Genomic DNA, 14,078 nt, shown 5'->3' with positions numbered 1-14,078 from the left:
TATGAAACAGACAATCATAATATCAGTCAACCATAAAATTCCCAGTTTATGCTTCAAAACCAACTTTAAGAGGTTTTAAAAATGGGTTATATTTTACTCAAAATTCCATGAATTACAGTAAGGCATTGTTGGCAGAATAGATGGATGCAGTTCAATGCATGATTCATATAACTCACCAATTATTTTTTATTTTGTTACATTTATTTAACTAGGCAAAGGGGCATAAGGAGTTCCTGAAAGGGAACACCCCCTCCCATTCAGCTGAGAAAATAGAAATATTTAACTTTCACACATTAACAAGTCCAATACAGTAAATGAAAGATAAACATCTTGTTAATCTACCCATCGTATCCGATTTTTAAAATGTTTTACAGCGAAAACACAACATATATTTACGTTAGATGACCACCAAATTCAAAAACACACACAGCGATTTTTCAGTCACAAAGGCATAAATATAGATAACATGAATCACTAACCTTTGATTATCTCCATCAGATGACACTCATAGGACATCATGTTATACATGTATTGTGTGTTTTGTTCGATAATGTGCATATATATATTTAAAACATCTGTTTACATTGGAGCGTTACGTGCAGTAATGTTTTGATTCCAAAACATCCGGTGATTTTGCAGAAATACTCACAATGAACATTGATAAAAGATGCAAGTGTTATCCACAGAATTAAAGATAAACGTATCCTCTATGCAACCGCTGTGTCAGATTTTTTTAAAACTTTACGCAAAAAGAATAATCTGAGAACGGCACTCAGAACCCAAAGAAATAGCTGCCATTTTGGCATCAACAGAAGCTACAAAAACACTATAAATATTCACTTACCTTTGAATATCTTCATCAGAAGCCAGTGCAAGGAGTCCTAGTTCCACAATAAATCTTTGCTTTGTTCCATAATGTCCATTACTAGTGTCCAATTAGCTGCATTTGCTACCACTTTTAGCTCACGTGGCCAAAAGCTGACGCTGGTCCAGGCGAACTCGGATGAAAACTTCAAAAAGATATATTCCAGGTCGAATAAACTGGTCAAACTAAGTAGAGAATCAATCTTCAGGATGTTATTTTCATATATATCCAATAACGTTCCAACCGGAGCATACGTTTTCATCTGCAGCCAACGATGGTGATATCAACAGACAAATGCGCAACAGGGAAGTTGCATTCTGCCAGGACAGTGACGCATTCCCCTCCCATTCGGTCAAAGTTCACACCAGACGCTGCATTCCACGTTCTACTGAATGAGGACATCTAGTGGAAGGCGTAGGAAGTGCTAACAGATCCATATCTTGTTTGGAAGTGAAGAGGCGATGACTTAAAATTAGACCCGCATTCAGAATTTCACTTCCTGTTTGGAAGATTGCCTGCCCTATGAGTTCTGTTGTACTCACAGACATAATTCAAACAGTTTTAGAAACTTCAGAGTGTTTACTATCCAATAGTAATAATAATATGCATATATTAGCAATCTAGGACAGAGTAGGATGCAGTTCACTATGGGCACGCAATTCATCCAAAGTGAAAATACTGCCCCCTAACTCCAACAAGTTTTAAGAACAAATTCTTATTTTCAATGATAGCCTAGGAACAGTGGGTTAACTGCCGTTAACAGATTTTTACCTTGTCAGCTTGGGGATTCGATCTTGTAACCTTTCGGTTACTAGTCCAACGCTCTAACCACTAGGCTACCTGCCGCCAGGTCATCATTTTGGACTACCAATACATTTCTTGGTAGTCCAAAAATATTGCTGTCAGGCTGTAAATCTCAGCTGGCCTGGTACATTGTCTGCTGCCACAACCCATTCAGAATGCACAGTTTCAGTTTCAAAACGGACGACTATAACTAAGGCTGGGAATGTCAATACAATCAAACTAGCACGGGCAATGATCACAAGTCACTCATAATGTGGCTAATAGGCTGGCGCACATGTGTCAAACACAAGGCCCATGAGCCGAATAGGACACAAAAGTAAGTATAAATGAGTCAACATTTGAGTCAGCTACTTTAACGAAGTACAGCCAGATGCGCTCACATTGTTAAATTCAACTTCGATTGCGCTGCTTTTGTGTGTCCCTGCAACAGCGGAGAGAAAGTGTACAGACACATGCCACAGTCTGAGCTAGGCTACTAAAATGTTGCAGTTGGGTTTTAAAGCTAGACCATTTATAACCAAAAGACAAAACCTGCAACAAACACCATGTAAAACAGAAACATCTAGGCCTATGACAGCAACAATTGAGCAGTAAAGGTTTTTAGAACACCTTCTCATTCAAGGGTTTTTCTTTATTTTTACTATTTTCTACATTGAAGAATAATAGTGAAGACATCAAAACTGATAGCACATATGGAATCATGTAGTAAGCAAAAAAGTGTTAAACAAATGAAAATATATTTTATATTTGAGATTCTTCAAATAGCCACCCCTTTGCCTTGATGACAGCTTTGCACACTCTTGGCATTCTCTCAACCAGTTTCACCTGGAATGCTTTTCCAACAGTCTTGAAAGAGTTCCCACATATTCTGAGCACTTGTTGGCTGCTTTTCCATCACTCTGTGGTCTGACTCATCCCAAACCATCTCAATTTGGTTGAGGTTGGGGGATTGTGGAGGCCAGGTCATCTGATGCAGCACTCCATCACTCCTTGGTAAAATAGCCCTTACACAGCCTGTGTTGGGTCATTGTCCTGTTGAAAAACAGTGATAGTCCCACTAACCCCAAACCAGATGGGATGGCATATCACTGCAGAATGATAGTGTGTGCCTTGAATTCGAAATAAATCATAGACAGTGTCACAATTAAAGCACTCCCACACCATCACACCTCCTCCTCCATGCTTCAAGGTGGGAACTACACATGCGGAGATCATCCGTTCCCCCACACAGCGTCTCACAAAGCCACGGCGGTTGGAACCTAAAATCTCCAATTTGAAATCCAGAGCAAAGGACAGATTTCTACCGGTCTAATGTCCATTGCTTGTGTTTCTTGGCCCAAGCAAGTCTCTTCTTATTATTGGTGTCCTTTAGGAGCAGTTTCATTTCGGCCAGAAATTCGACCATGAAAGCCTGATTCACATAGTCTCCTCTGAACAGTTGATGTTGAGATATACCTGTTACTTGAACACTGAAGCATTTATTTGGGCTGCAATTTCTGAGGCTGGTACCTCTAATGAACTTATCCTCTGCAGCAGAGGTAACTCTGGGTCTTCCATTCCTGTGGCGTTCCTCATGAGAGCTAGTTTCATCATAGCGCTCAATGTTTTTTGCGACTGCACTTGAAGAAACGTTCAAAGTTCTTGAACTGTTCCGTATTGACTGACCTTCATGTCTTTTAAAGTAATGATGGACAGTAATTTCTCTGTGCTTATTTGAGCTGTCCTTGCCAGTAATATGGACTTGGTATTTTACCAAATAGGGCTATCTTCTGTATACCCCCTACCTTGTCACAACACAACTGATTGGCTCAAATGCATTAAGAAGGAAATTAACTTCCACAAATTAACTTTTGTTCCACAAATGAACTTTTAACAAGGCACAAATGAACTTTTAACAAGGCACACCTGTTAATTGCAATGCATTCGAGGTGACTACCTCATGAAGCTGGTTGAGAGAATGCCAAGAGTATGCAAAGCTGTCATCAAGGCAAAGGGTGGCAACTTTAAAGAATCTCAAATATAAAATATATTTTGATTTGTTTAACACTTTTGGTTACTACATGATTCCATATGAGTTATTTCATAGTTTTGATGTCTTCACAATTATTCTACAATGTAGAATAATGTAGTATAATGTAGAATAATACAAATAAATAAAAACCCTTGAATGAGTAATGGTTGCAGCAGATTACGCACCTCTGCAAGCTTGGTAGCAAAGGTTGGACAAATATTATTTCTCTCTTTTTTAATATTTAAAAAATTATATATACAGCATCCTATGTACATAAGTGGACATTATAAAGGGCCATATTTTCTTAATAAAACAATAGCCAGTTTGGGTAGCAATTGTGCATTTTATTTGTCTGTCCCGAGAATTCATTGTGTTTTTTTAAGATGGTCCGTGTGCTGTTTGAGTTTGACAGCCCTGGGCTAGCGTATCTACACTGAACAAAATTATAAAGTACATTGTAAAGTGTTGGTCCCATGTTTCAAGAGCTGAAATAAAAGATCCCAGAAATGTTCCATGCGAACAAAAAGTTTATTTCTCTCAAATTTTGTGCACACATTTGGCACACATATTAGTGAACATTTCTCATTTGCCAAGATAATCCATCCACCTGACAGTTGTGGCATATAAAGAAGCTGATTAAACAGCATGATCGTTACGCAGGTGCACCTTGTGCTGGGGACAATAAAAGGCCACTAAAATTTGCACATCAAATTTTGTCACATAACACAATGCCACAGATGTCAAGTTTTGAGAGTGTGCAATTGGCATGCTGACTGCAGCAATATCCACCAGAGCAGTTGCCAGAAAGCTGAATGTTAATTTCTCTAACATAAACTGCCTCCAACATCGTTTTAGAGAATTTGGCTGTATGTCCAACCTGCAGTACGTCAAACCTGCCACACAAACACAACCGTATGGCGTTATGTGGGCGAGCGGTTTGCTGATGTCAACGATGTGAACAGAGTGCCCCATGGTGGCAGTGTGGTTATGGTATGGGCAGGCATAAGCTATGGACAACGAACACAATTGCATTTTATCGATGGCAATTTGAGATACCGTGGCGAGATCTGGCCTATTGTAGTGCTCTTCATCCGTAGCAATCACCTCATGGTTCAGCATGATAATGTACGGCTCCATGTCGCAAGGATCTGTACACAATTCCTAGAAGCTGAAAAATGTCCCTGTTCTTCCATGGCCTGCATACTCACCAGACATGTCACCCATTGAGGATGTTTGGGATGGTTGAATTGACTTGTACAACAGCGTGTTCCAGTTCCCGCTAATATCCAGCAACTTCGCACAACCATTGAAGAGGAGTGTGAAAACATTCCACAGGCCTCAATCAACAGCCTGATCAACACTATGCGAAGGAGATGCTTTGCCCTGCAGGAATCGAATAGTGGTCCCATCAGACTATTTAAGGTATCTGTATTCCCAGACATCCATAAAATCCATAGATTAGGGCCTAATGAATTTATTTCAATTGACTGATTTCCTTACGAGCTGTAACTCAGTAAAATCTTCGAAAATGTTGCGTTTATATTTTTGTTTGGTACATTTATGTTACTATTTATTTAGCAAACTAAAAACAAGGAGCCTACCGTTAGCTAGCTGCTGGGAGGATGTCATGTCATTGGAGGAGTGGGTGAGTGACCTAGTTTTCCCTCATATCGTTTTCCATCGGCTACAGCTAGAGATGCTGCCGGTTTCATTTGGGTAGCTAGCAATAAATGTGAATCGCTTTGCTAGCTAGCTATGCTGAACTTGGACGACTGTTATCCAGTTAGCATATCTCTTAGTTGTCAATCAAATGGGAATGGCAACTTATCATTCAATTGTCAAAACGAGGGTTGGGACAACATGCATTGGCAGGCAAGCTGCAGAAGGACGTGCAGGCTACGATTCCCCATTGTTTATCGGTGAAATGTTGACTGCCAACTAGTTGAAAAAGTTTGAGAGGGTTTATCTAATGTTCCCTCATTAGATTTTAGCTCATCCCGCTCTGGCTAGCATTAGTTGTTGATGATGTGCATTGGCAACTGAGGGGAAGAAAGCCTACCTTTTCATGGTTGTTTGATCAATAGGATTGTGAAGTTCCCAAATGTAAGTGGACTCCCGTGGTATTTACATATTTGCAGAAATCCATTTACGGTGTATTTTTTTGGGCGAATGCGTTCTCATGCTCTAAAGTCGCGCTGCTGCCTGTAAACAAACAGTCCAGTTAAAAGTGAATGATGGCAGGCCCATGTGTGGCTTATGTGCGTATAGGCCAACTATAGCTGATTTGCTCTGCCGTACCGGTCTGCGCAGACTCCAGTCCTAGACAGGACAGATGTTTTTATTTGGTTTTATTTACTGCAGTGTCTATTCATTGACCTAACGCACTGAAGCTTTCCAGCTGTTGCTATAGAATTTTCACAAATGCCTTACTATACGTCATTCCCAAACATTCTATGAAGGTGTCATATTTTGTCAGTTCCACTTTAAATCACAGTGGTAGCAGACCAGTTGAGAACGTTACTTTTGTCATACCACACAAGTTGGTGTCATCATGTCATTGTGGTTGTTCCTTTTTAATTATGTCATTCTATGATTGTGTTTTTTTGATTGTTCTCATAGAATATGCTTGATAGCTCCATAATGCTGTATGTGTGGTCCCTATCTCATTCTCTGCGGATAGCATGCAAGCCATACCTCTCATTCGATAGTAAAGAAAAAAGCCTGGAGCCTGAAATCAGTTGTATGTGATTGGTTGTGAAGTAGAATGGCGAGTTGAGAAAAGGCTTGGTGGTGTGTTGGTTGTGAATCAGCCTGTAGAGTCAGGGGGTAGGAGTTAACACGAGACACTCCTACACCCACCCCTCTCCTACTCAACAGTCCTGTTCTACGGCAATGATACACACACACACACACACACACACACACACACACACACACACACACACACACACACACACACACACACACTGAGTGCCTCACAAGGCCAGATTTTCTGTTGAAAAGAAGCCATTGTTTCTCACTCACTCACTCACTCATTCATTCTGCACCTCATTCTCTCATCTCTTCTGTCTATGTGATGTGTCTTGGGCGACTCTCACACACTTCCTGGTTGTGTCCATCAGGCCCAAACTGCTCCCGACACAGCTCACTGCTGTACCATTCAGAACAACCTGTAGCTACGTTTTGCTTTTCCAGAAACACACTGCACTAATGACTTAACTTTTACAACCAATGAGAGAAAAGAGCCTTCATCTACCAGACCTTCACATCCCGGTCTGTCACATACAACATATGAATACTGAACAGATTTGCAAGCTGCACTCCTATATGGACTACTATTTCACTCCGGGCTTGAACTCGGCAGATCTCACCAACTCAATGAGCTTGCCTCTGGAGTGGCCTGTGTAGGTTATCGAGCAGAGCTGGCTTGTGTAAGTCAGCCACCCACACATACTAGCTGCTGCCGCCTGACTGGCGATATGGTTTTGATCAGTCTCGCACAGTAGCGCGGGGCGATGGATGGCGAGAACAAAATCTATCTCACTTGAGATAATGTACTCCCACCTGCTCATCTTATGTGGGCCTTGTCGTGACTGGGGATTGCCTGTGTCCGTGCATGCGTCTGTATGTGCTTGCCTGCACGTGTGTGCTGTGTTATAACAAAGCCCAGAGGAAAGCATTGTATCTGATATGAATACGGCCTTACTGCCTACTATCCAGTGTGTCTAGTGTGCACAGCTGATTAGAACTCACCATGGCCTGGCTTGGCTGGCCATACATCATATCGTCTTCTTGACCCCTAGGTCGCTCTATTCCAGTGTGACCCCACGGCCACTTCTGTCACCATGGCGTTATCACAGAGAAACACAAAGGTGGGTTTTGTCCAGATCCACCCACACACAGAGCGAGAGAGAGCACATCCCTAGGGCTGGAGCGTTTAGTGGAACCGTTTGTTGCTTCATCATGTTCCTTGTGTTCTTGGATTGCTTGTTATTCTCATGTTATGTCTTGTAACAGTGTGATGTTGAATAAGACATTTGAATAGAATGTATCCCAGCTTTTTTGATAGAACAATATTTTCTGCAACTAGGTCTCAAAGTCTCATGTCAGAATTAGTTGTTCATCCATCTTTCTCAAACATCAAATTTGGATGTTCTTCGAAATGGCAAAAGTGTTTACGGTAGAGGTCGACCGATTATGATTTTTCAACGCCGATACCGACTATTGGCGGACCCAAAAAGCTGATGCCGATTAATCGGCCGATTTTTAAAATATATATTTGTAATAATGACAATTACAACAATACTGAATGAACACTTATTTTAACTTAATATAATACATCAATAAAATCAATTTAGCCTCAAGAAAATAATGAAACATGTTCAATTTGGTTTAAATAATGCAAAAACAAAGTGTTTGAGAAGAAATTAAAAGTGCAATATATGCTATGTAAGAAAGCTAACGTTTCAGTTCCTTGCTCAGAACATGAGAACATATGAAAGCTGATGGTTCCTTTTAACATGAGTCTTCAATATTCCCAGGTAAGAGTTAGCGTGCTAACTAGCTAGCCATTTTACTTCGGTTACACCAGCCTCATCTCGGGAGTTGATAGGCTTGAAGTCATAAACAGCGCAATGCTTGACGCACAACGAAGAGCTGCTGGCAAAACGCACGAAAGTGCTGTTTGAATGAATGTTTACGTGCCTGCTTCTGCCTACCACCGCTCAGTCAGATGCGTGTATGCTCAGTCAGATTATATGCAACGCAGGACACGCTAGATAAAATCTAGTAATATCATCAACCATGTGTAGTTAACTAGTGATTATGATTGATTGTTTTTTATAAGATAAGTTTAATGATAGCTAGAAACTTACCTTGGTTTACTGCATTCGCGTAACAGGCAATCTCCTTGTGGAGTGCAACAAGAGAGAGGCAGGTCGTTATTGCGTTGGACTCGTTAACTGTAATGTTGCAAGATTGGATCCCCCAAGCTGACAAGGTGAAAATCTGTCGTTCTGCCCCTAAACGAGGCAGTTAACCCACCATTCCTAGGCCGTCATTGAAAATAAGAATGTGTTCTTAACTGACTTGCCTAGTTAAATAAAGGTATAAAAAATATATATATATATTTTTTTTTAATCAGCAAATCGGCGCCCAAAAATACCGATTTCTGATTGTTATGAAAACTTGAAATCGGCCCTAATTAATCGGCCATTCCGATTAATCGGTCGACTTCTAGTTTAAGGTGGAGTTTAGGCATTAACTGCGAAATCTTAACAAATACAAATGTTCTATCGCTGGATTCGAACATGCAACCCTTGCCAACGCTTACGCCCATCCACATCCACAGCACCCTAGCAAAATAGAAACCTACTTGAAGGTAACAGCGCTCACTCTTGCCCCTAGTGGCCAGTTTCCACGTCATTCACCAAAGTCCTCAGACATGGACCTCGAATACTGACTTGTATCACAGGGGACCTGGCTGGTTTGGTTCTGGTGTACATTCATTCTTCATTGACCAGAAACTAACCAGTAATTCACCAGACATGGTTTTGAGACTTCAGTATGTGCTATCGCAAGTTCATCATATAGACTTTGCTTGCATTGATTTACAGTTATTCTGTTGCTTACAATAGTCCTGTAGGTTAGAGAATGCAATATAATGGTGATCATAGTCTGTACCGTGCTGGCTGAAACCCCCCCCCCAAAGACCAATAAGCTATGAATGAGAGGGATTTTTACTTTCTATAATTCCTTACAAATATCCACATTTTTTTGTAGTAAGTGAGAATGAACATCCACTTTGCACAATGAGTTGCTTCTCAGACAGCATGAATAGACTATTTGAATGGAATATCATTTGAAACAACGTAAAGTAACACTTTATTTGGATAGTCCACCTGTAGATGCTCTATAGACTATCAGTAACATTTCAACTTAACTATCTACTAACCCTAGCTTTAACCCTAACCTTAATCCTTATCCTAAACTGAATTATAACCCTAACCCTTATTCTAACTCTAAATGTAACTTTAGCAAGCAGTTGCTTATCAACAGATAGTTTGTTGATTGTACGACCATCTGTAGATCTGCAGGTGGACTATCCGGACTATCCAAATAAAGTGTGACCCAATCAACAGTTGATTTTGGGAGGGGAAGGGGGCACATTAGAAATGAGAACCCTTTGAGTCCAAAGCTAAGTGTAAATCCAGGAATTAAACCATTTGAAAAGAGTGGGATTCTTCAAAGACAAAATGAGAGTTTACAATGCATATGCGGAGAACAGATTCTCTCTTCTCTTCCCCGTGTCTCGAGGGGCTTGTAACTCGAGCTAATTACTTTCCAATGCAGTCATCCAACATATGATAATTGGAACTGTCTTCAAGATATTGCTACGAGTTTACTCTCTGTCATTAGATACAGGCTTAAAGACACATGTAAACAAATAAGTGGATAGCGTTTGCAAAGGATGGTGTTGATATTCATTGCCAGGGACCAAATTAGTGGGCCTATCAGTGCTTTAGCAACTGTGTTTGAGCCAGAGTAGTTGGCTGACGTTATCTTTTGCTACTGAGTATCAGTGTATCAATTGTTAACATGAATGTTAATGTTGTTGAACATTTTCTCACTGAAATGTAAGGTTAGAAAAATGGAGAGGGAATTATCTACCAATATTTGTGAATAGCACACACACTCAGAATAAAACAAAAAACATGTTTTGATCAAATCAATCAGGGAATTCATTGTATAATAATATAAACTATGATTGGCTGGTCATGAAGGTTCTGACTTGCAGCTGGATATGACATTCAACACAGGTAACTGCATTGCAAAAAAATGACTAGGACTAGGTAGGACTGGTCTGGGTTCTTTAATCACAGTACCAGCGATTACAGTGTGTGGCCAGCGGGTGACAAATGTCTGAAGGCACTGTGGGCTGTGGCTCCTTGGCTCTCCGGGAGCAGTGGTGAACGGGGTCAGAGGGGCAATGGGAAAACCGATCCTATTTCACTGAGTGGCAAATGGTAATCCCTGATTTCATGGAGGGATTGAGTCAGCCCAGTCACAATGTGGGTCATGTTGGGTTGTTGAATGTAGTGATTAATGGATAGGTGGGGTGGGGATGTGACTAACGTCAAAGGAAAGACATTTGCCAAAGTCCCTCTGTTATGAAAGAGGAGAGGGAGTGGAGAGAACAGTACATTTTCGATACAGCACATTGCCATACAATTGCGGACAACAACAACACTGTAGAGTTGATATCTAGACAGGCATTGGGATACATTTTGTTCCTCCATAATAACATAATAATAGCAGAATGTTGTTCCTTGTCAATAGAATAATAGGCTGTACAAATTACGTTCCTTTCGTAGATTTCAGTGAGTAGTGTTCTATGAACAAAAAGCACAGGGAAGTGAAGCATGTCATAGTGAGACATTCTATTCTACTAAAGATGCCACTCAGAGTCTGATAATTTTTTTGACAGGATCTATGGCTGAACAGCTTTATTGATACATTTTTCATGTTATCTCATGATACCACCTCGCTAACAATGGGATGTCAATGTACACGCTAATAATGGGATATCAATGTACATCAATGGGATATCAATGCACATCACAGCACCCTAGCAAAATAGAAACCTACTTGCTAATAGATGATGCAAAAAGTAGAATATAATAGTTGGTTTGGTCATGTTGATTTGTGGTGCAGACTAGTTATTGGTCAGAGGGTCTCTCGAGTGGGATTCCGCCCTGGGCCTGCTTACATTGTTTATGCAAAGCAAAACTCACTGTGTAATACAACACATAGTGTCTCGGTTCACATGTTTTATGCATGATGCATGTATTATGGAGGGATGCAGGCGAGACAACACATTTTTGTACCAGTTGGCCCAGGTTCAATTGGCTGGCGACATACAGTACAGAAACACAAGACACCTCGCACTTGCAAAACTTCTCCAGGCAAATTGTATAAAATATGCTTTGAGTTTAACCCTTTCTGTTTGTTAGGTGAGAGTAGCAGTTGCATTGTGTATTGGAACTGGGTATATATTAACACATAATTGCCCCCATAAATAAAAGCTATTGTGCCACTTGGCTTCAGAGGATGGTTTATGATCATGATAAATGTCATGATGATGTTTATGTATTAGGAGGAACAATTGTCACAATGCCCTCTTTTTGTCCTGGGTCTATGTACATGAATTATGATACCACAAACAAAAGTGTAATAAGAAATGGATATTAAAATTCATATTCATATTTTTTACCGCACAGAAAAACTGCACTTTTAAAGAAGACAAAGAAATTTTTTAGAATGTGAAAGTCAAGAGATGTATGACGTCTGTTTGTTTCTGACTATTTCCTCCTCTGTGTGTTTCCTGTAGTTTGCGGAGACATCCATGGCCAGTTCTTTGACCTGATGAAACTGTTTGAAGTAGGAGGGTCACCGGCTAGCACACGCTACCTTTTCTTGGGCGACTACGTCGACAGAGGATATTTCAGTATTGAAGTAAGTGTTTCACCTGTTCTAAGAACATTAAAGGAAAATACCACTCAAAAACAATATTTTGGTATTTGTTTCATTAGTCCACTGTTGAAACAGTCCCAAAGTGTTTTGCATGTCAACAATCAAGTTTTCAAGATATATAGTGCATTCGGAAAGTATTCAGACCCCTTCCCATTTTCCACATTTTGTTATGTTACAGCCTTGTTCTAAAATGGATTACATTAAAACAAATCCGCATCAATCTACCCACAATACTGCAGACTGACAAAGTGAAACTTTTTTTTTTTTGTTTTTTTGCAAATGTAGAACTATTTTATTTTATTTATTTACATAAGCATTCAGACCCTTTGCTATGAGAGTCAAAATTGAGCTCAGGTGCATCCTGTTTCCATTGATCATCCTTGAGATGTTCCAACTTGATTAGAGTCCACCTGTGGTAAATTCAATTGATTGGACATAATTTGGAAAGGCACACACGTTTCTATATAAGGTCCCACAGTTGACAGTGCATGTCAGAGCAAAAACCAAGCCATGAGGTCGAAGGAATTGTACAAAGAGCTCTGAGCCAGGATTGTGTCAAGGACAGATCTGGGGAAGGGTACCAAAAAATGTATGCAGCATTGAAGGTCCCCAAGAGCACAGTGGCCTCCATCATTCTTAAATGAAAGAAACTTGGAACCACCAAGAATCTTCCTAGAGCGGGCCATCAGGCCAAAGTGAGCAATCGGAGGAGAAGGGCCTAAGTCAGGGAGGTGACCAAGAACCGGACAGAGCTCTGTGGAGGAACTCTTCCAGACGGACAACCATCTCTGCAGCACTCCACCAATCAGGCCTTTATGGTAGAGTGGCCAGACGAAAGTCACTCCTCAGTAAAAGGCACATGACAGCCTGCTTGGGGTTTGCCAGAAGGCCCCTAAAGACTCTCAGACCATGAGAATCAAGATTCTCTGGTATGATGAAGCCAAGATTGAACTCTTTGGCCTAAATGCCAAGCTTCACGTCTTGAGCATACCTGGCACCAACAGCATCATGCTGTATTGATGTTTTTGAGAGGCAGGGACTGGGAGATTAGTCAGGATCGAGGGAAAGATGAACGGAGCAAAGTACAGAGAGATACCCATCCAATTAAAAAAAAAATTAAAACCTGTTTTTCCTTTGTCATACTGGGGTATTGTGTGTATGTTGATGAGGGAAAAAACAATATAATTTTAAATAAGGCTGTAATGTAACAAAATGTGGGGAAAAAAGTCAAGGGGTCTGAATACTTTCCAAATGGACTGTAGAACTTTCAAAATACAGAAGGTGTCACAGTATGATGCGTTTTGCATAATCCTTTAAGTTAAAGAAGGAAGTGGTTGATGCTTTTGCTTTCGTACATCTGAGACTCCTATTAGTCATTGTGTATTGTATATGTTCTCTGAAAATATGCTAATTCATTTCCTATGTCTTTGTTATTGTCTTCCAGTGTGTGCTGTACTTGTGGGCCTTAAAGATCCTATACCCCAAAACACTATTTTTGCTCCGTGGGAACCACGAATGTAGACATTTAACAGAGTATTTCACATTTAAGCAGGAATGTAAGTGTGGTTTTGAGTTTTTCTTTCTGAAGCATTTTACATTGAACATGACGCTTGATTTTCAAATGTTCACGCGGAAATGTGCTTCTTGGCATAGTATGAAATCAGATTCTTGCTCTCGCCTTGATATGTATTTACATATGTCAGGGCTATTGCTGTTGGATTCAGGCTTAGAGTATAACCAAAATACCAAGGGCAGAGTTAGTTTTTTTATGTCTTTTGGATGTTTTCTGACACTTTGTTTGAGCTTTCCGACCCAGGCCCAGCACACTGCCCTAGTGTGTAAGAGCTAGGGGTGTTTGGCCTGGCA

The 14,078-nt window shown here is 40.4% G+C and overlaps 1 protein-coding gene across 4 annotated transcripts in view; it reads left to right on the top strand.

Moving 5' to 3' along the window:
* Positions 1–14,078, top strand: part of LOC118391962 (protein phosphatase 3 catalytic subunit alpha) — a 134,309-nt gene that overhangs the window by 75,482 nt on the left and 44,749 nt on the right. For all 4 annotated transcript variants that reach the window (XM_052459465.1, XM_052459464.1, XM_035783493.2 and 1 more), the window contains exons 3-4: positions 12,070–12,194; positions 13,657–13,768. In XM_052459465.1, coding sequence (XP_052315425.1) covers positions 12,070–12,194; positions 13,657–13,768 — 237 coding nt within the window. The remainder of the gene's footprint in view (positions 1–12,069; positions 12,195–13,656; positions 13,769–14,078) is intronic.

This window comes from Oncorhynchus keta, chromosome 13 (genome assembly GCF_023373465.1).
Source record: "Oncorhynchus keta strain PuntledgeMale-10-30-2019 chromosome 13, Oket_V2, whole genome shotgun sequence".
Lineage (NCBI taxonomy): Eukaryota > Metazoa > Chordata > Actinopteri > Salmoniformes > Salmonidae > Oncorhynchus > Oncorhynchus keta.
Note: the sequence above shows the minus strand (reverse complement) of the source record. Positions and strands in the feature narration are given on the sequence as shown.